We start from the raw sequence: 21,996 nt of genomic DNA on the forward strand, positions 1-21,996 counted from the left end.
TTTCCCACAGGGTAATAGACGTTTGGAACAAGTTAGATGGGAAAACAATACACGAATTTAAAAATTGTCTAGATAAAACGAGATATGAAGACGGGACACCACGAGCATAGCTCCCCTTCCCGTGAAATACAACTAGGTAAATACACACACACCGACTCTGGAGCAAAGAAGAGAGAGAGGTGACCTACTGACCATCTACAGAATCATGAAGAGGCACGGAAATACTCGATAGAGAGAACTTGTTAGACTGGGACAAGAGAAGCACAAGAGGACATGAAAAACAAAACAAAAAAACAAACAAACAAAAAAACAAACAAGAGATCTGAAGAAAAACAGTTTTCCACATAGAGTGGTGGACACTTGGAACAAACTGGACAATGAAATAGTGTGCGCAAAAACCATCCATGAGTTTAAGAGCAAACTAGACACTGCGAGATACAAAGGCGGGTCACGACGAGCGTAGCTCCCCTTCCCGCAAATTACAACTAGGTAAATACAACTAGGTAATACACACGTCAGTCGAAGTGACAGCGAAGTTTGGAACTCCAGGAAAACTTCAAGTTTCGTCGATCTGAACAACGAGGGAGTACCTTTGTTGTATTAGTAGTGGAAGGAGAAAGCTCGTGGTGTAGTGGGAAGGTGAAGAAAAGGGAGATAGGGAGGGATTACTGAGGGAAATGGAAGGAAATGAGGAAGGAGACGAAGGGCTCCCCCGGACGCAAGAAATATCAACAAGACGACGACGCAGGTAAAGTCGAAAATATCAGTAAAGGCACTAAGATCAGAAATACGTTTAAGAACAACACAATAGAAAGTGAAAATAATAATTTCCATGGATTTAATGAGGGAGGGGATGCCAACCTCCCCCGATTACCAAGTCTAGAGGAAAAACTAGAGAAAAGGATCGGACAGTGGGAGGTTAGGTTCAGCCAACTTACACGGATTACGCAGATAAATTGGAAGAACTAAAGAAGGAGAACCAAAACCTAACTAAATAAATAGAAGAATGAAAAAGACAGTTAAAAGAAGTAAAAGATGAGAATGAGGAATTAAAGAATAATAATAAAGAGAATAAAGAGTCCATAACAAAAGTACAGGGTTGGAAAAAGTCCGAGAACAACAAAATTGTATTTATAGATATAGTGACACAACAGATGAAAGAACATACTCAGGACACAGTTATCAAAGTGATGAGAGAGAGAGAAAGGCAATATAGCAAGAGACTTAGCAGACAAAAAGAAATTTATAATTATATTAGGGATGGAAGAGAAGCACAATCCAAATAGGACTATAAGAGTAAAAGAGGAGGAAAAGGTAAATAAGATATTATAAGTAGTTCAAGAGGATGAACAAGAAACAAGGAAAGAAATTGAAGAAATATATGGAATAGGGAAATACAATACAGATAAGACCAGACTAATTAAGGTTAAATTCAGGTCACGAACGGCAGCAGAGAATATCTTAGCAAAAACAGGGAAATTAACAAAAAGTGATCAGTATAAACAAGTATGGATAAAAAGAGAAATGAATAAAGAGGAAAGAGAGGATGAGAAAACAAAAAGACTAGAAGCTAAGGGAAAAAAACGAGAAAAGAACAGAGTCAGACAAAGAGAAATTCTATTGGAGAGTAGTGGATATGAAAGTGAGGAAATGGTTCATAGCAGAGAAAAACGGAAGGGAAACAGAAAACATGATGGAAGTAGCAGAAAATTAAAAGTGTCTTACACAAATATAGATGGCTTAATAACAGGCTTGAAGGAACTGAATGATTACCTGAAGGAAAAAGAACCGGACATAATGGGAATTGTAGAGACAAAATTGAAAGGTCCACTACCACCCAACAGTGTAGGACATGATGCATATTATCGTTGGATTAGAAACAGAGAGGTAAAACAAGGGGGTGGAGTTATGTTCCTGACTAAGAAGGATGTAAATGTGAGGAATGTCTTATGGAAAGAATAGAGTAGAGATGATTATGATGGAATTGGAGGACAGGGATGGGAAGAGTAGGAAGTTTGTAATAAGTTATGTGCCTCCTAAAACGGCTTCATGGGAAGAGAGAGAACACAAAAATATGTCAGAAGACACACGGATAACACTAAATAAGATAATGGAAGATGGAGGAAGAATAGTTATAAGGGGTGGCTAGTTTGTTACGGTATTCGTAGCTGTGGTTGGTCATTTTGCAGAGCCTAAAACATAACTTCTCTTTGATCAAATTATATGAAAATCACACGTTTTAAAGAAAATCGTTCAAATATTTCAACTATATGCAATCTACTACACTAATAACACAATAGTAAGAAACTTAATAGAGTGAAGTTTGATCCATACCACCAGTGATCATAGATGGCGGGCTGGACGGTATTCATAGCTGTGGTCGGTAATATTGCAGAGGATAAAAACAAAACTTCTCTTATGTCAAATTCCATGGAAATCACACATTTTAAAGAAAATAATTCAATGCAACCATATGCTAATTTGTTACGGTATTCGTAGCTGTGGTTGGTTATTTTGCAGAAGCTAAAAACATAATTTCTCTTTGGTCAAATTACATGAAAATCACACATTTTGAAGAAAATAGTTGTAATAATTCAACTATATGCAATATTTTACACTAATAACACAATAATAAGAAACTTAATAGAGTATAGTTTGATCCATACCACCAGTGATCTTAGATGGCGCGCTGGGCGAATCGTAGCTGTTGGTGGTAATTTTGCAGAGGATAAAAACGTAACTTTTCTTTGATTAAATTACACGGAAATCACACATTTTAAAGAAAGCAGGTAAAATAATGCAACCATAGACTGGATCAAAAGCTCTACAGACTAGGTCCTAAGACTCATTAAACTTGGCTAGGTCAGAAGACTTCCTAGGCTGGTCTAGGTCAGAAGACTTCCTAGCTTGGTCTAGCTGCCAATACTCCTTAGGCTCGGCTAGGTCAGAGGACTCCTTAAGCTCGGGTAGGTCAGAAGACTCCCTATGATGATCTAGGCCAGAAGACTCCCAAGCCTCGGGTAGGTCAGAAAACTCCCTAGACTCGTCTAGGTCAGAAAACTCCCTAACCTGATCTAAGTGCCAACACTCCTTAGGCTCGGCTAGGTCAGAAGACTCCCTAGACTGGTCTAGGTCAGAAGACTGTCTAGGCTGGTTTAGGTCAGAAGACTCTCTAGCCTGGTCTAGGTGCCAATACTCCATGGGCTCAGCTAGGTCAGAAGACTCCCTAGACTGGTCCAAGTCAGAAGACTCCCTAGCCTCGGATAGGTCAAAAGACTCCCTAGGCTGGTTTAGGTCAGAAGACTCTCTAGCCTGGTCTAGGTGCCAATACTCCATGGGCTCAGCTAGGTCAGAAGACTCCCTAGGCTGGTCCAAGTCAGAAGACTCCCTAGCCTCGGATAGGTCAGAAGACTGTCTAGGCTGGTTTAGGTCAGAAGACTCTCTAGCCTGGTCTAGGTGCCAATACTCCATGGGCTCAGCTAGGTCAGAAGACTCCCTAGACTGGTCCAAGTCAGAAGACTCCCTAGCCTCGGATAGGTCAGAAGACTGTCTAGGCTGGTTTAGGTCAGAAGACTCTCTAGCCTGGTCTAGGTGCCAATACTCCATGGGCTCAGCTAGGTCAGAAGACTCCCTAGACTGGTCCAAGTCAGAAGACTCCCTAGCCTCGGATAGGTCAAAAGACTCCCTAGGCTGGTTTAGGTCAGAAGACTCTCTAGCCTGGTCTAGGTGCCAATACTCCATGGGCTCGGCTAGGTCAGAAGACTCCCTAGACTGGTCCAAGTCAGAAGACTCCCTAGCCTCGGATAGGTCAAAAGACTCCCTAGGCTGGTTTAGGTCAGAAGACTCTCTAGCCTGGTCTAGGTGCCAACACTCCATGGGCTCAGCTAGGTCAGAAGACTCCCTAGGCTGGTCCAAGTCAGAAGACTCCCTAGCCTCGGATAGGTCAAAAGACTCCCTAGGCTGGTTTAGGTCAGAAGACTCTCTAGCCTGGTCTAGGTGCCAATACTCCATGGGCTCGGCTAGGTCAGAAGACTCCCTAGGCTGGTCCAGGTCAGAAGACTCCCTAGCCTCGGATAGGTCAAAAGACTCCCTAGGCTGGTTTAGGTCAGAAGACTCTCTAGCCTGGTCTAGGTGCCAATACTCCATGGGCTCGGCTAGGTCAGAAGACTCCCTAGGCTGGTCCAGGTCAGAAGACTCCCTAGCCTCGGATAGGTCAAAAGACTCCCTAGACTCTAGGACAGTCGACTCCCTAGCCTCGGATAGGTCAAAAGACTCCCTAGGGTCTAGGGCAGTCGACTCCCTAGCCTGGTCTAGGTCACAACATTCCTTAGGCTTGGTGTATTTACCTAGTTGTATTTACCTAGTTGTATTTTACGGGAAGGGGAGCTATGCTCGTAGAGTCCCGTCTTCATATCTCATTTTATCTAAACTATTTTTAAATTCATGTATTGTTTTTGCACACACCACTTTCTCATCTAACTTGTTCCAACTGTCTATTACTCTGTGAGGAAAGCTGTTCTTTTTCATATCTCTTCTATAGCTGTCTTTCTTGATTTTCTTTCCGTGTCCTCTTGTATTTCTTTCATCCCATTTTATTAGATCCTCTCTATCAATAATTTTTATGCCTTTCATGATTCTGTAAATAGTTATCAAATCTCCTCTCTTCTTTGCTCTAGTGTCTGTAGCTCAAGTTTTGCTAGTCTCTCTTCATATGATAGTTTTGAGAGTGTTGGTGCCAATTTTGTAATTGCTCTTTGTATTCTTTCAAGTTTTGTTATACATTTTTTTGTACTTGGTGACCACATCGTTGCTGCATATTCCAATCTTGGTCTTATCAAAGCGATTAGTATTTTCTTCACCATTTCTTCATCCAGGTATGTAAATGTCACTTTGATTGTTCCTATTAAATTATAAGTTTCTCCAAAAATCTTATTCATATGTTTCTCAGGTGACATATTATTCATAATTGCTACACCACGCACAGACCCGTGCTCACTCCTGGGGTGGTAAAAGGATGAACCCTCGGCCCCAGGACATGTCGTCGACCAAGTTTAGAGTCCTCAGTGTCAACATTGAGGGAATGTCTGCATCAAAATCTGAGATTCTCGCTAACCTGGACACTGACATATTGTGTCTACAGGAAACACACAAGGATCATGTGCCACCAAAAATATCTGGTATGCACCTAATTATCCATCACGCAAGCCCCGTTCATGGCAGCGCAATTTATGCACGAGACAAGTCAATTATCAAGAACAGTATTGACTATTCAGAAAGAGGGCTAGAGATCCTACAGGTAGACACTGTACACCTCAACATCACTACAGTGTACAAACCCCCACCAACCCCCTTCACATGGCCAAATATACCCCAAATCGACAAGGCAAGTTTGCTTGTCGGTGATTTTAACAGCCACAGTACTACCTTGGGGTACAGCCACACAAATATAGATGGGGAAGCAGTGGAGAATTGGGCAACATCAAAGGACCTAACAATCCTCCATGATGCGAAGGATAGCACATCCTTCCAAAGTGCACGATGGAGAAGGGGTTACAACCCCGACCTAGCATTTGTATCATCTAGGCACGTCTTAAACTTTGATAAATCCATCGGCGACCCAATACCAAAAACCCAACACCGCCCAATTGTAATCACAGTAAGACCAGTGATCAGACCCCAAATAATAAAGCCCAAGCCGAGGTTTAACTTTCGCAGAGCCAATTGGGTAGGTTTTACAACAGACCTAGAAGATGCTCTTACTAACATCATCCCTGCACCCAAACATTATGGTGAATTCCAAACACAAGTTTGGAGGGTTGCAAAGACAAACATCCCCAGAGGATGCAGAAAGAATTACATCCCTGGCCTCTCTGAGCAAAGCAAAGACCAATACAACGAGTATATTCAGGCATATAATGAAGATCCTCTCTCTGAAAGTACCACTGAGCTCGGAGATAGCCTACTTGCCTCAATCAGCGAGGAAAGGAAAGAACGCTGGCATGAGATCATAACTAATATTGACATGACCCATAACAGCAAGAAAGCTTGGGCAACAATTAAAAAACTCAATTCAGACAAGGCCCCCCAGCCCAGAGTAGCTGCTGTCACACCGAACCAGGTGGCTAATCAAATGCTACTCAACGGCAAGCCAGCCAATAAAGAGAGAGGCTTTTTAAAGAAAATGAAGCATGAGATGGGTTGCATCATGCAAGATTGTAAACAAGGCCTTGTACCCTTCACACTAGCTGATTTAAATGCTGCAATGAAACATCTGAAATGTGGCAAGGCCTCTGGAGAGGATGGCATCACTCCAGAGATGATACACCATTTTGGTGAAAACGCCAAGACATGGCTACTGACCTTATTTAACAACTGCGCCATGTCCTACCAAATTCCTAAGATATGGAGAAAAGCCAGAGTAGTGGCCCTTCTTAAACCAGGGAAAGATCCATCATCTCCCAAAAGCTATAGACCAATATCCCTCTTGTGTACCTTATACAAGCTGTATGAAAGAATGATCCTTGCACGCATTGAGGGAACAGTTGATGAACAACTTTCAGCTGATCAAGCAGGCTTTAGACCAGGCCGCTCATGCTGCAGTCAGGTATTGAACCTAACGCAATATATTGAAGATGGATTCGAGAAAAAGAAAATCACTGGCGCTGTCTTTGTAGATCTTACAGCCGCCTACGATACAGTCAATCATAGGGCACTCCTCTTGAAAGTCGCCAAAACACTACAGAATCACACCTTGGTTCACATCATCCAGTCTCTTCTAACAAACCGCCGTTTCTATGTGGAAATGGATGGCAAGAAAAGCAGGTACCGTTTCCAGAAGAACGGACTCCCACAAGGATCTGTGTTGGCTCCAACACTGTTCAACATTTATACCAATGACCAGCCACAGTATCAGAATACCCATAGGTACATCTATGCAGATGATCTGTGCATTGCCACTCAGTCTGATTCCTTCAACACCATCGAAGACCGACTATCAGAGGCCCTAACCACACTCTCCACGTACTACAAAAAGTGGCATCTCAATGCGAACGCAAACAAAACACAGGTGTGTGCATTCCACCTTAAAAATCACCAAGCCAAGAGAGAGCTACGAATCAGATGGAACAACACTGATCTGGCACACCACCCACACCCTGCCTATTTAGGTGTTACTCTCGACAGGACTCTCTCTTACAAAGAGCATATCAACAAGTTGATTGGAAAAATCTCAACCAGAAACAACCTCCTCAGCAAACTTGCCACCACCAGCTGGGGAACAGATCCAAACACCCTGCGACAAACAGCTTTGGCACTGTGTTACTCCACTGCAGAATATTGCGCACCAGTATGGGCCAGGTCATGCCATGCACGCAAAATAGATCCAGAACTGAACAGGTCGTGTCGAATAATTACAGGTACCCTAAAACCAACGCCATTACATACTATCTACAGACTGGCAGGGATTCCACCTCCCCACATTCGGCGCGAAATAATGACCAAGATAGAAAAATATAAACAACAAAATGATCCCAGGCATCCACTATACGGTCACCTTCAGGTTGGACAGAGACTGAAGTCTCGCCAAAGCTTCATGACGGTGGAGGGACTGGATCCAACCCAAGCTGTGGCCCATAGACTAAAATGTTGGCAGGAATATGACAATTTGGGCCATAACGAGGCCATACCATGCCCAAACGAGACCTTGCCCCCAGGAGCAAACCTAACCAGGAAGGACTGGGTTACCTTAAACAGAGGAAGAGCCAAGGTGGGCAAAACGAAAGAAAACAAACACAAGTGGGGATACACCAATAGCCCCCAATGTCCCTGTGGCGAAGTACAGACGATGGTCCACGTCCTCCGGGAATGTCCATTGAGTCCCCATTGCTCCGACCAAGACCTTAGGGAAGCAAATGAAACTGCCCTTATATGGACACGGTTCTGGTGCGACAAGATATGATGATGATGATGATGATGATGATGATGATGATGATGATGATGATGATTCATAACAATGACTCCCAGGTCCTTCTCATTTTCAACTTTTTTTATTCCTTCTCCCAATTTATATGATCCTATTATTCTTTTTTTGCTTTTTCCAAATTCCATTATACTACACTTTTTAGTGTTGAACTCCATCTCCCACTTCCTACTCCATTCCCATACTTTATTTAGATCACTCTGTAGTGACTCACAATCTTCTTCCGTGTTTACTTTTTTAATAGTTTTGCATCATCTGCAAAGAAGCTCATATAACTTTCAATTTCTTCATCCATATCATTAATATGTATAGCAAACATTATTGGGGCCAGAACTGTTCCTTGTGGAACACCACTTATTACTTCATCCCAATTTGAGTGTTTGTCTCTTATCACTACTCTCATTTTTCTTTCTTGCAAAAAGTCTTCCATCCATTTAAGCAGTTTGCCCTGTATTCCTCCTTCAGTTTCTAATTTCTTAAGCAACTTCTTATGTGGTACTTTGTCAAAAGCTTTTTTTAGGTCTAGAAATGCACAATCAGCCCATCCATCTCTTTCTTGTATTATATATATTAGCCTTGAATAGAAACATATTAAATTGGTGACGCATGATCGTCCTTGTCTGAATCCAAATTGCCTTGGATTTAGCACGTTTTTTTTTTCTTCTAAATATTTTACCCATCTACTTTTGATAATTCTTTCACAAATTTTTGCTATTGTACTTGTTAGAGAGACTGGTCTATAGTTGGTAGGGTCTTCTTTATTTCCCCCTTTATATATACGTACTATATTTACTTTTTTCCATTTTTTTTTAAATTTTCCTTTCAAGGAACTGTTTATTATGATATGTATTTTGTCTGCCAGTTCATTCCTGCATTCTTTCAAAATCCAGTTTGCTATTTCATCTGGTCCATGCGATTTTCTGACATCAAGATTACTCAAGTGTTTCATTATTTCATTCTTTGTTACTTCTATTTCTTTCATAGGGGGGACTTTCTCCTCCCATTCAATCTCTCCAGGTTGTATGATTTCCCTTGTAAAAAATTATCTAAAATGCTTGTTCATAATTTCTGCCATTTCTATTTCCTCTGTGTATTCAACTCCTCCTTGTCTTAATTTCTCTAAATCGTGTTTGTTTTTCAGTTTGTTGTTTACAAATCTGTAAAATAGTTTTGGTTGACCTTTACATTTTTCAATGACATCTTTTTCATATTTTCTTTTTTCCTCTCTGCACGCTTGTACATATTCATTTCTATAACAATTATATACTTTAAAATTTTCAGGTCTTGTGTCTTTATTCCATTTGGTCAAGGCTTTATCTCTTTTGTCTTTCTTCAATTTGGTCCAGGCTTTATCTCTTTTGTATTTCTTCCATTTGGTCCAGGCTTTATATCTTTTGTCTTTTAACTCCCTACAGCTTTTGTTGTACCAGCATTTTACATATTCTTTTTCTTGTTTTTGTCTTGGGACATATTTTTCCACTTCTTTTTTTTATAAATTTTTGTCAAAATATTCCATTTCTCTTCCACCGTTGTTTCTTCTTTGTATATTCTTTCCCAGTTTTCTTTTTGAAAGAATTCTCTTATTTTATCAAAATTTGTTTTTTCATACATGATTCTTCCTTTTCTATATTGTTCATTTCTTTTCATATATTTTTTCTCATTTAGTTCCAGTTCAACCAATATGTGGTCACTTTTACTTATTGGTGTCTTATATTCAATCTTTTCCACTATTTTAGGTTCAGATGTGATTATTAGGTCTAGTCTCGATGGATCTTCTTCATTTCTATACCTAGTGTTCTCTTGTATCCATTGTGTCTGTGGCGCAGCGAATTACTATGCTGCGCATAGGGGAAACGTAGCGGGTGCCCTCTTAGCCCTCTTACATAACGAAAACAAACGCGTGAGGGGAAAGGATCCACTGAGTACCTGGTGCTACGTTTATTTGACGATAGGAAAGGCTTTCTCCTTTACAAGAGGCATTTTCCTCTTCACATTAAAGGTGTTGCCATTGAAACTTTGGGAACAGAAGAAATTTTTAGAGAAGGAGGAGGAGGAGGAGATGAAAAACTGTAAAAAATACAGAGTGGCGCTCGTTACTAACAGCTTTATAAAGAATTACAAAGAATCTGAACATGAAATACGAGCAGCTTAAGACTAAATTCGTTATGACATACAGACAATGCAATATAACAGATCTTCTAAAACTAAATTCGGCTAAAAAAACTTACTGAGTTGGCCGCGGAAGGGAGGGGTGTGTACACCTTACAGTAGGCGTTTTGAACCAGACTGGCAACCGGTCTTACACACCTTCTTAATTCTAATTCTTAAAGTGAACATTGTACAAATAATGCGATGTTATCTTGCGACATAGCTTGCAGACAACTTACAAAGGTGGGATTTCGAACAGATGAGGTCTCTGTTCGAAATACACTTAAAATTAAAGCATTACAAAAAACAAAATTGAAACCCCTTCCGAGGGGAAACGAGCCTTACGACAAAAAATATGTAAACATGGAGGTACACGGAATTATAAAAAAAAAGCCCCGTTACTGCTCGTAACGGCACAGTGTCATTGTATGGTCAATAATCATCTCGAGTAGAACATTTCCCCATGAGTCGTCTCCACCCTTTACGGTCATCTCTTCCCAGCAGACTTCTTTGCAATTAAAGTCGCCCATCATAACTATTCTTCCTCCATCTTCCATTATTTTATCTAATGTTATCCTTGTGTCTTCTAACATACTTTTATGTTCGCTCTCTTCCCACGAGGCTGTTTTTGGAGGCACACAATTTATCACAAACTTTCTGCTCTTCTTATCTCTGTCTTCCACTTCGATCATAATCATCTCTACTGTATTCTTTCCATATGTGACACTCCTCACGTTTATATCTTTCTTAGTCAGGAACATAACTCCACCCCCTTGTTTTGTCTCTCTGTTTTTAATCCAATAATTATATGCATCATGTCCTACACTGTTGGGTGGTAGTGGACCTTTCAATTTTGTCTCTACAGTTCCCATTATGCCCGGTTCTTTTTCCTTCAGATAATCATTAAGTTCATTCAATCCTGTTATTAATCCATCTATATTTGTGTAAGACACTCTTAATTTTCTGCTACGTCCATTGTATTTTCTGTTTCCCTTTTGTTTTTCTCTGGTATGGTCCATCTCCTCACTTTCATATTCACTACTCTCCAATAGAATTTATCTTTTTCTGTCTCTGTTCTGTTCTCGTTTTTTTCCTTAGCTTCATGTCTTTTCATTTTTTCCTCCTCTCTTTCTTCTCTATTCATTTATCTTTTTATCCATACCTTTTTATATTGTTCACTGTTTGCTAGTTTCCCTGTTTTTGGTAAGATATTCTCTGCTGTCGATTGTGAACTAAATTTAATCTTAATTGGTCTGGTCTTATCTGTACTGTATTTTTCGAGTCTATACATCTCTTCAATTTGTTTCATGATTTCAGGTTCATCTTTCTGAACTAATCCCTAGTAAAGTGCTTACTTTTTCTTTTTCCTCTTTGATTCTTGTGGTCAGGGCCGTTTCTAGGCACAGGCGACACAGGCGGTCGCCTGGGGCGCCATTTGTTGGGGGGGGGGTGCCAAATTGCCATCCAAAATTAATATATAAATAAATGAGAGACAAGTATTTTTTTACGTGAATAATTCAAATAAATAAATAAATACAAGTGCAAACGCGAAAATAAATGAATAATGAAAGTGTTGATACTTGATGCAACGGTGTTTAATGTTTGAAAGCACATTTCACATTTTAGCCGGTTTTCGGTCGAATTTAGCTAACTTATGGACTCAATCTGGCGGTTTCAGAAAAGTTGGCAACACTGTATAGGTGGATGTCGTCAGTATCAAGGAGCTTTAAAACTAGACAGTCGCCTGCTCGCCACCTTAGGCTTCTAAGCATCGTGTTTACTCCAATCTTAACTTCTTTTTTAAGTCTTCTTAAGTTGTCAACTCAGCTGTCAAGCATTCAAGCTTTTATCAATCATGAAGAGGCAGTCCAAGCTGTCAGGTGCAGCAAACAAGAAAAGAAAAAAGGTTGAAGAGTAAAAACGAGCCCAAAGTAGAGGTATGTCACCGTATGTGTGCAGCTGTGTTGTGTGTGCATTAGCCTAGCCAAAGAGGTGTGTGAAGTGATGAATGTGGAAGCTGCACTAAAGCAGAAAAGACTCAGAACTACTAAAAGGCAGTTCTCCTATGAGGCCTCTGATGAACCTATTACCGATGCCTTGAAGAAAATGGAGTTTTCATTTTTCAATGTAGTTGTGGATGTGGCCATTGAATCTCTGAGAGAGAGAACTGGAATGATGAGTGATGTTGCAAAGAAATTCAGTGTTCTCATAAATTTCCCTGATCTGCCAGCTAGTGAGCTAGAAAAGCTGGCAAAAGATTTGTGTAATACGCTCACATCTGGGGATCAGGCTGATTTAAATTATGATGAACTGATTGTAGAGATGCAGTCATTTCCAAAACAATGGCCAAAAAAAAAAAAAAAAACATGACAACATTAGACCTTCTTGTTTTTCTCGAGGAAAAAGGCCTAAAAGAGATCTATCCAAACATGTGGGTGGCATTAAGAATTGCTGTCACTACACCTGTGACTGTGGCATCTGCAGAGAGAAGCTTCTCTAAACTTAAGCTCATTAAAACATATTTAAGGTCTACTATGTCACAGGAGCGCCTAAATGGGCTGGCAATAATTAGTATTAATAGAGAAATATCCAAACAGGTTTCATATGATGACACTATAGATGATTTTGCTGCAAGGAAGTCAAGAAGAGTCAGGTTTTAAATATGAAAAAAGTGAAGAAAACTTTTATTTAATAGTTTTAGCATAGACCTCAACATATATGCATTGAGTTCTATGGTTTTAAATTGGCAAGATCACCTTTTCAGTTTATCTTAGGTAGGATTTGCAATAAGAATATATAATGGTGTTATTCTATTAAAATTTACAAAAATCGTTAGTATACTTTTGAGTCTATACTTTTCCTTGCTGTGTATGCATATACGTGAAGATGATTTATTAATAAAATATGTTGTTTTTGTTATGGAACTTGTGATGATAGTTGTGTTCGAAATTGTTTACTAAGTATTTCAGCGGCTTTGACCCATTGTTTTTAGCTCATATTTCCGAAATAACCATTCACATCAGCATGATATATTAGCACAGTCTAATTCACACCCTGCCCTAATTTTTGACGTTATAGTGCAGTCACAAGGGTATTTAATTACGACGTTTACTCTTGATATTAAGTGTGTCGTAGCCGACACCGTCAAGTAAATCAAACAAGTGAAGTTGTGATGTCATCACAAACTACCTCGCTTATCGCAACCAAGGAGGTGTGGGCGGGTGCTGTGAGAAGGTCCAGATCGTTCGAAGAAGAGTACTGGTCATCGGACAACATACATGAAAGTGTGGAACCCGTCATCATCACCATGGACAGCGATGACGAGGATGAACTGTTTATCCATAGTGGCATGGAATGAATTAAAATGCATGTCCAGTTATTATCATAATTTCCCTATCCATCATATGTATAAACTTGTTGCATGGTATTCAATTATCATTACATGTTTTTTTTTTTTTTTTTTTTTAGAGAGAGAGAGAGAGAGAGATTTTTGGTTTTAATAAATTTATTACGCCCGTGGGCGGCAAACAATAGTACATCTATCACAGCATTGTGTTAGAGGACATGTCATATATTACACACATTCTTTAAATGGAGACATAATACAATAATCATTCAGGATCCCCCGAAATGGTGATGGCGGGATAGTGGTACTATGTAAGTGTTTACATACAGTCATCATGCCCCGTCTCCGGGGAATATTGTCTGTCACCATGGGTCACTGGAGACAATAATACCAAGGTTGTTCGTGTTAGGACGGTTACACAGCCCGCACGGTGATCACCGTGGCATATCATCCGTCTGGGAGCCCCGTCACACAGGTCGACTCCCAAGTCCGAGCCGAGCACTGACATTATTGTGCCTTCGTACCATGGTCTTGCGTCGGCGTTACTTGTGGCGGTTGGGTAGGAGGTGGTCGTATGGGGATATCGGTAGACCGTTCCGCATCTTTCGGTGTGTTGACATGGCATGAGTGGCTGCGTGTACTCGTATCTTGTTTTAAGGCATGATAGGGTGAGCATTGCGCGTGACGTCCATGACGTAGGTATAGGCTGCCTTGGTAAGATGGTCCACCGTTTAATAAATTCATTGCTTCTGAGGGCGGCAAACAATAGTATATTAGTTATAGTATTATGTAAAGAGATACAAAAGGAGGTATGGTTGGATTTAACAATCAAAATCCCCCAAAATGGGGGTGGCGAGCTAGGAGTGTATCTAAGTTGTCGTCACTAAGTAAATATTTACATACAGTTATCACGTCTTGTCTCTGTGGAATACTGTCTGTCACAATGGGGCATTGGAGACAGTAATGTTCAAGAGTGTTGGCGTTAGGGCGGTTACACAGCCTGCATGATGAGTGATGTGGCATATCTTCCGCCTGGGATATTTGCCACACAGGTCGATATCCGAGTCTGAGCCGAGCACTGATAACATTGTGTCTCCGTACCATGGGTCCGCGTCGGCGATACTTGTGGCGGCTGGGTAGGAAGTGGTCGTGGTGTTGAATGGAGACACTGGTGGCTCGTTCCGCATCCCTTCGGCGTGTTGTTATGGTGTGAGTGGCTGCGTGTATTCTGTTTTTGAGGCATGTGAGAGAGGGTACTACGCGTTCGTTGTCTAAGACGAAGGCACAAGCTGCTTTGGCAAGATGGTCCACCGTGTCATTGCCAGCAAGGTCGACGTGTGAGGGCACCCATATGAAAGATACGACCATAGATGCTTCATGAACAACGGCGAGTTGGGTCAGTATGGCCTGTACAACACGATAGTAGTTGGGTCTGGGTGAGGAGAGGGCGTGTAGAGCTGGTTGGGAGTCACAAACGATCACACCATTTACGTTGCAGTCTACAAGATATGTTACTGTGTCGAGGATTCCGTGTAGCTCACAAAACGTGGAGCTTGATGTGACAGGTAACCTGCGGCCAATCCATCCAGCTTCCACAGGTGGCTGTAAGATGGGTGAGTACATGGCACACGCTGCTCTTCCATCAGCCTGTACTGAGCCATCCATGTAGATGACATGCGCTGCGGGGATCTTTGAGGATACGCTGTCGATGGTCTCTAGTGCTAGTTGCTTTTGAAGTGCAGGAAGGTCATCTTTGGAGATTGGTGTGAAGGTGACGTTAGGGAGGGAGATTCGCCACGGGGGCAAGTCGGGTTCAACCGTTTCTTCAGGGACGTGGAGGTCAAGGTTTCTGAGTGTGTTGCACACTGTAGTGACGAGGTTGAGGCCTCCTGGTCGAAGTGGGAGGTGGGGTGTACCGTTAGGTTCGAGCGACGCTCTGATGGTAGCAGTAAAGTTTGGGGACAGATAGGGCGATCGGAGGCATTTTACAGAGAGAATGGCCATGTTAGCATATATTCTCTCTACGAGCGAGGGTAGACCAAGTTCACTTTGCATGTTAACGATGCGAGTCGAAGGAGGGCAACCTAAGATAAATCTCATTATTCTATTTTGGAATTTTTCGAGAGGTTCCAAAGCTCTCCTGGGAAGTTGACAAAGGGCAGGTGATAAGTAGTCAACGAGTGATCGAAGAAATGTGGTGTATAGAGTTCTGACCATTGGTAATGAAACGCCGGTGGAATTTGTGGCAAGCCACTTGATAGGGGTAAAACGGGCCTGCAGACGATCAAGGAGATCATTAACAAGGGGATGGATACGTTGTCGAGTCGGTATGGCTGGAGTGATCCGGGCTGGTACTCCAAGGTATGTGTACTGTGTGCAATGAGGGAGAGCATCACCTCCCATGTTGAACGTCGGTAGTGCTTGGAGAGTACGAGATGAAAATATTCTGCTCTTCTCAGGGGAAATGATGAGACCACAAGCGGTAGTTGACGTGTAGAAGCCATTGAGGACGAATTGGAGGTCAGCGGGCGAGTTTTAATGGATGCAGATGTCGTCCGCGTAGCAGAGAAGGGTTGTACCGGGAACGTTAGGAAGAAGTGAGAGTAAGCGGTGCATCAAGACGTTAAAAAGAAATGGACTTAGTACGCCACCTTGCGGGGTACCGAGTTCGAACTGCTCGTAGGAACTGCACACACCTCGAAAGAGAACACGTGACTTCCTGTTACTCAGATAACCTCGAATCCATCGAAGGAGGTTTCCTTGCACTCCGAAGGTAACCAGCTGGTCAAGAATTATTTCATGGTTGGCTACATCGAAAGCACTTTTGAGGTCCAGGAAGGCAACTACGCTGGTGGGAGAGAGGCGGGTGTAGAGCTCAGTAAGGCAGTGGTGCGTACTTCGTCGTGGGAGGAAACCATACAGCTGCGGGGAGAGTTGACCTTGTAGACGATTCATGAGCCGGGCAAGGATGATACGTTCAAGCACCTTGCTGAAGCATGAAGTTAGGGAAATGGGCCTGAATTTATCAGTACCTGGTTTCGGTATCGGAACAATCGTGCTTAAAGTCCAGGCTGCAGGTACATGTCCACGAAGGAGGCAGAGGTTGAAGAGGCGAAGGAGGGGGTTGCCAGGAACTTCCAGTAGGGGGCAGAAGTAGGGGGCAGAAGTTTTTGTATTAGTCATGACTAATCGTAATTCATTTTCCATATTCGAGACGTCGTCTTCTTCATCTGGGCGGAGAAGTGTAGCCATAAGGTGGAGATTACGGGTGTTGCGACGGGTGGAGAGTGCCTCTTGGATATGCGTAGGAAGATTGTTAGTCCGCGACTGTGACGACCACAGAGTAATGAGGTCCTGGGCGTAGGCGTCTGGACTGTGATGGAGGGCGCTGGGAGGTTGCTTCTTAACAACCCTTTTTACAAGGCGCCACATGGTCGCGATACTAGTCTGGTGATTTATGGAATCAGTGTATTTCTGCCAAGACTCTGTGTAGGCACAGTTCTGGAGGGCGACCATATTATCCCGTGCTATAGATATTCTACTTTATTTCTTTCCCCATATTCAGAAACAATTTTTGATATTCATTCATCTGCTTTTCTGTATTTTAGTCATTTGATTTGAGGTTCATTTCCGGTTGAAAGTTTCTCGAAATATTCATCTCGTCCCTTTTGGACTCGTTCGAGAGCATGGAGGAAGTTCCATATGGATGGATGCAACCAAGATCTAAGAATATAAGGTCTAACCACTTCCGACCGAATTTCGAGGGAGTTGGCGCAGCGGGCCCGTGAACGTCACCTGGCTGTTCAAAGTGGGGTTGGCGGGTCCTATAGCTGTCAGTTGAAGCTGGTGCAGCGTATAGAAAAGACGTTGCCTTCGCTCGCACAGCTCCACGCAATTAGTTATATTCTGACAAATATTATATAAAATATATATATAGATATATATAAAATATTATAGTTCCTGTCTATATATATGAATATATAATATATATGATATATAATATATATATATATAATATATAAAATATTATAGTTCCTGTCTTCCTTGGCGTTTCACAGTTTTCTTCAGTGTTTCACAAAGAGAAAATGGACTCAGCCAAATGACGCCAGAAGCTGCGCACAAGAATTCAAACGGTCTGACCTGTATATTTAGACCTTGAATGCAATATTCCTTGTTTGCTTCGTAGTCGTCTGCTTGTTGCCTCAGCATGGTTATTGGTTCTATCTTCTCCTTATAAATTTTGTTGGTACATGTTCCACATATGCGTGGGAAACAATGATTGTCTTCTACCAGTTCCCCTCCGATGTGGACGACCAATTATCTTCAAACCAATTTAGAAACAGAACCAATTCATCAGGCAAGGCCGTCACGTGACGGTTAATATCATCACTTGGTACAAAAGCAAGTGTCATTACCATTTTAGCATTTAAAGCAAAGTCGGGAATACTATTATATGAGCCCATGAGACCCATACTTTTGATTTGTTTTAGTAAGTTTTGGGAGAAATGGAACAAACCGCATGTGATTTCTACATTAGGAAAACAGGTTTTCATAGTTGCAAAAGCTGCAGACTCAAAATCACAGTTTGTGACATCGGGGAGGGCATTTGGTACCATCTCCTTCACCATTTCAATCATTCTCATATAAGTTACACTTTGCTTATTCTGTAGGAGTGTATATAGTACAGGGTGCATGCTCTCATGTTCCTTGACCAGAATTATATACGCTTGCTGAAACAAATGTGGTGTAATCGCAAATGTTCCATCGACATATCAAATGCTTGAAGTTGCTAGATGTTCCAACCAGCTCTCTCTTCCAAAAATAATAATTCTATCGTTGCCTGTTCCTCCATTCACCAAACAAAAATTCCTCTAATCCTGGTGCCAGCTTATATATCTTGTATTCGTGAGACAATTCTAATTCTTGAATAGAACTTGGGTTTTCAGGAATTTGGTCGAATTCATCCCATTTCCGCCGAATTATTTTACGCATTGCTTGCCGATTAGATAACTGTGTAATGCCAGCTTGAGACCTACTTTCTATGCACTTGTTAATAATACTTCTTTGTCGCGGCTAGTGCCGCTTAAATTGTTTTTATCGGCTTAAGAAACCTGCACAGCGAAGCTATAGCGGTAATCCCCTACCACACTCCTGGCCAAATGGCCACTTCCGGAAGGGAGTGTGTGGTTGGACATTCCGCATAAATCATCGGAAATTTAAAATTCCCGGCTCTGTGCAGGTGGCGCAAGCGTCTACAACCCCACCTCCCCCTCCCTATCCCCTCCCTTCTTACTCGGCTGCACGGATTGAGCCGTCACTTCAATGAGAAATGAAGGCTTCGCCTGTGGGAGGAGGGAGGGACCCTAAATCTGTGCAGGTTTCTTAAGCCGATAAAAACAATTTAAGCGGCACTAGCCGCGACAAAGAAGTATTATCGGCTGAGAAGAAACCTGCACAGCGAAGCTAAGCATGAGACGAGGATAGGTGGGAGGAGAAGGTGAAGCCCAAATTGTAGTCGAGGACAGGGCTCAAGCCGTTATTACGTGTGTCTCGTATGGGAGACTATTCATCTTATCATTCAGTAGAGGGGAGACAAAAAGCATCAAGTACTTATATCGATATCAATATCAATATATATATATATTCATTTGTTTATTTTTTATAAAAATAATATTGTACAATTTACATAGTGCATAAATTCTATGTAGAATATTGTATCTTGCTCAGCGGTTCCTGGGCCTTCCCCTACCCCTCGGTCGCCCTTTGCCCCCCTTCTTTTGCGAAGAGAGGGGTGGAGCCGTTCCCATGGCGACACATGGGACAGGGGTGATTGAGTGGTAGAGATACCGTGTCTTGAAGGAAGTTGCTGATGCCCAGCCCCCGAGGTCCTGCACCCGTTCCACAGAGTGGGTGCGGAGAAATGCCAGCGATGCCGCGAGGCCTCTGATGTTGTGGGCGTGGGGGGCATGGCCCGGGTCGGCCTTCTCTATAATGCGGCAAAGTAGACGCGCCAGGGACCTCGGGGTTAGGGGGTTCCGAGATTTCGAATTGTAGAAGAGATGATCCTCGGACACCCCTTCCGTGCGTTCCACGTAGTCTTTAAACGCACGGACCGGGCACAGCGGGTGTGGGTTTCCTTCCTCCAGGAAGGATGGTATTCTGATAGGGCCAATCATGTCGTCCGCCTGCTCATTCTTGGCTAGGAATGTAGGTGATGGAGCGAGAGTTAGGGCAGAGCAGTCCTCCTCCAGGTTGGAGAAGGACTGGTGGCGGGTGATCGCCGCCAGCTGTGACGCCCTGTAACCCGTAGCCAGGGCGAGCAGAAAGACGGCACGTTGAAGGAAGTGTTCCCCCTCCATGATGGTCCCTTCGAACGTCAGGTACTGCAGAACACGATGCAAGGACCAGGCTAGGACCGGCTGACGTCTCGGCTCTCTCGAGGCGCGGATCCCCTTCATTAGAAGGTTTCGCTCCCTTTGTGGCACTCTGATGTTCATGCCGAAGCAGAGTGGATCAGCGAGGGCTGCGGAGTGAGCCGAGATCGTCGCCGGTGCCCTGTTGGTGGTGTCAGCTAGCCAAGACAGGAAGTCCAGAACTGTGCTAGCGGAGATGGTCACTATCGCGTGTCTCCGAAGGTTGGGAGGGTTGTTGGATCTGGATGACGGTCGGGACCGTAGCGAAGACGCGGTCTGTCGCTTCCTGGTCGAACAGACCACGGGAAAGGGGAGCTGCTCTCACCACGCCCCGGCGAGCTATCTCCGGGGCCGACCGCGTTGCAGACTGACGAGCTGCCAAACGAGCCGCGGTGAAGGCCCTCGCTGCTGGGGGTAGGGCTGATGACGCCATGTTGGCTGTACCCTCTGCCACGGTAGAGAGTGCCGCCAGGGTGTGTCTGCATACAGAAAACACGCGAATCAAATTAGTAGGGCGAGAAGGATCCCGATCCCCGGAGGGTGTAATAAAGTCACATCGCTCAATTGTAGAACGTATAACATATGCGAGGCCGAGGTCGTTTCCGAACGACCTCGTCCTCGGGCGCTAGTCAAGAGGCTCCGTCCTGGGTGAAGACGCTACCTGAGCGTCTCTCGCCAGGACAGGTCTGGACCCTCTGTATAGATTGAAATATCCCACTCACCTCAATTCTTCCCGCGGGAAGTCCTCAAAGCTCGTGGCGAGCGTCGTCAGCCAGTTCCTCATCATCGCGATTGCCGTGACGGTCGAGATGGTAGAGGCAAGGTCTTGTCTGGTCGAGGCCTCCGTCGTCAGCAACTTAGCCTCCGGTTCACTAAGTTGATGGGGGAGGGCGGGGTCCCTGCCCGAGTGCCATAAGCAATCGCGCAGGCCCTCCGGCGCGAAGGGTGGTGGCAGGACGACGGGGAATGATGAAGGGATATGCCGTCGAGGAGGAACCGTCTTGGGTTGGTCTTGGGCCCGCTCGAAGAGAGCAGGGATGTCTAAGGCCTTCTCCCCTTTCTCCTGCGGGAACCAGGCGTTTGGGGAGAGTGCTACCGCCGGCGAGTCCCCCGACCTGTCGACAAACATATGCCCATCAGGGTTTAAACGAGGGTTCTCCAGGAGAGCACCTAATGCGTCCAGAGTGTTAGAGGTGGAAATCCTGGAGGGCGTGGAGGCCGGGGCGGAGAGGGGTCGAATCTTATATAGAACCTTAGCCCCCTCCTCGTCGTTGGCCCACTTTAGGATAACGTCATCTCTCCTCCTCCAGCCCTCCGGTAGCGAGTAGTCGGGAGACCAGGCCACTAGCTTGTGGCCTTCTCCAAACGAGTACTCCCAGGACCGGGGAAGGTCACACCATGAGAAGGGGCGGAACTCAAAAGAGTCCGTCATGGTAGGAGGATAAGGTAAAGAAGAACTGTAGTGGTCCTCCACCCCGTCCAACCCGACGGACGTCTGATTGGGGGGTTCCTCCTGAGAGGGGCCTTCTAGTCCTATACCTGTCGCCGGCACGGAGGGGCGGAGGGAAGGACCAGGAGGGAGAGTGGGAGGGGGGGCTAGAGCCGTAGGTTCAATAGGAGGTTGCTCTGGAGAGGGGTGCGTTATGATTTGCGCGGCCTGAGAGGCCGGATAATGTGATAGGGCCGATTCAAGGACGGGGCCTATCAGGGACGGAAGGAGGGCAGCCACTTGGGCAGCCAGAGTTCCCTCTCCCCTCGTTTCGTCCTCCGGCTCCCTGCCCTTGTGGGATTTACGGCGAGGAAAAGGAGAGCGAGGAAGGGAGGGTGAGTTGGGGGGAGAGGCTGTGGAGGGTGGGGACAAGCTGAGCGTCCTGGACCTCGGTGAGGCAGACCTCTTTTTCGAGCGAGATTTCCTGCCGGGTTCACGCGAGTGAACTAGGGAGGAAGACGAGTTCGTGGGGGTGCTTGACAAAGCAAGCCGTAAGGGTTTTAAGGACCCTTGATGGTCGGATGTATGGGGCTGCCGAGAGGCCTGAGGACGCTCGGGGACACCATACTCCGCAACATCAGACTCGTCCCCTTGTACTCCGAGAGGCCCAGGTTGTGCACCA

At 44.0% G+C, this 21,996-nt stretch overlaps 2 protein-coding genes across 2 annotated transcripts; both read right to left on the bottom strand.

Annotated features, from left to right (window-relative positions):
* Positions 1-13,836: 13,836 nt before the first annotated feature.
* On the bottom strand, positions 13,837-17,681 carry LOC143019921 (uncharacterized). The gene is made up of 3 exons (XM_076175897.1): positions 17,627-17,681; positions 14,376-15,361; positions 13,837-14,221 (listed from the first exon to the last, which is right to left on the bottom strand). Exons 1-3 carry the CDS (start codon positions 17,679-17,681, stop codon positions 14,213-14,215), a joined length of 1,050 nt encoding a protein of 349 aa, XP_076032012.1. The 3' UTR covers positions 13,837-14,212.
* A 2,239-nt stretch (positions 17,682-19,920) lies between these two features.
* Positions 19,921-21,457, bottom strand: LOC143019777 (uncharacterized). Its single transcript, XM_076175760.1, has 2 exons — positions 20,608-21,457; positions 19,921-20,364 (listed from the first exon to the last, which is right to left on the bottom strand). The coding sequence occupies exons 1-2, from the start codon at positions 21,315-21,317 to the stop codon at positions 20,073-20,075; spliced, it is 1,002 nt and encodes a 333-aa protein (XP_076031875.1). The 5' UTR covers positions 21,318-21,457; the 3' UTR covers positions 19,921-20,072.
* Positions 21,458-21,996: the final 539 nt, after the last annotated feature.

The sequence above is a fragment of the Oratosquilla oratoria genome, chromosome 38, assembly GCF_046742065.1.
Source record: "Oratosquilla oratoria isolate Oo_2021 chromosome 38, ASM4674206v1, whole genome shotgun sequence".
In the NCBI taxonomy this organism is placed as follows: Eukaryota; Metazoa; Arthropoda; class Malacostraca; order Stomatopoda; family Squillidae; genus Oratosquilla; species Oratosquilla oratoria.

What these genes read in the sequence shown, in the direction of transcription:
- LOC143019777 (XM_076175760.1), bottom strand. Translation starts at nt 21,317, where the DNA reads ATGACGGACTCTTTTGAGTTCCGCCCCTTCTCATGGTGTGACCTTCCC. An exon ending in TTCCCGCGGGAAGAATTGAG is followed by an intron (nt 20,365 to 20,607) that starts GTGAGTGGGATA and finishes TTCTGTATGCAG; the next exon opens with ACACACCCTGGCGGCACTCT.
- LOC143019921 (XM_076175897.1), bottom strand. Translation starts at nt 17,681, where the DNA reads ATGCTGAGGCAACAAGCAGACGACTACGAAGCAAACAAGGAATATTGC. An exon ending in CAAGGAATATTGCATTCAAG is followed by an intron (nt 15,362 to 17,626) that starts GTCTAAATATAC and finishes CACTTCGACCAG; the next exon opens with GAGGCCTCAACCTCGTCACT.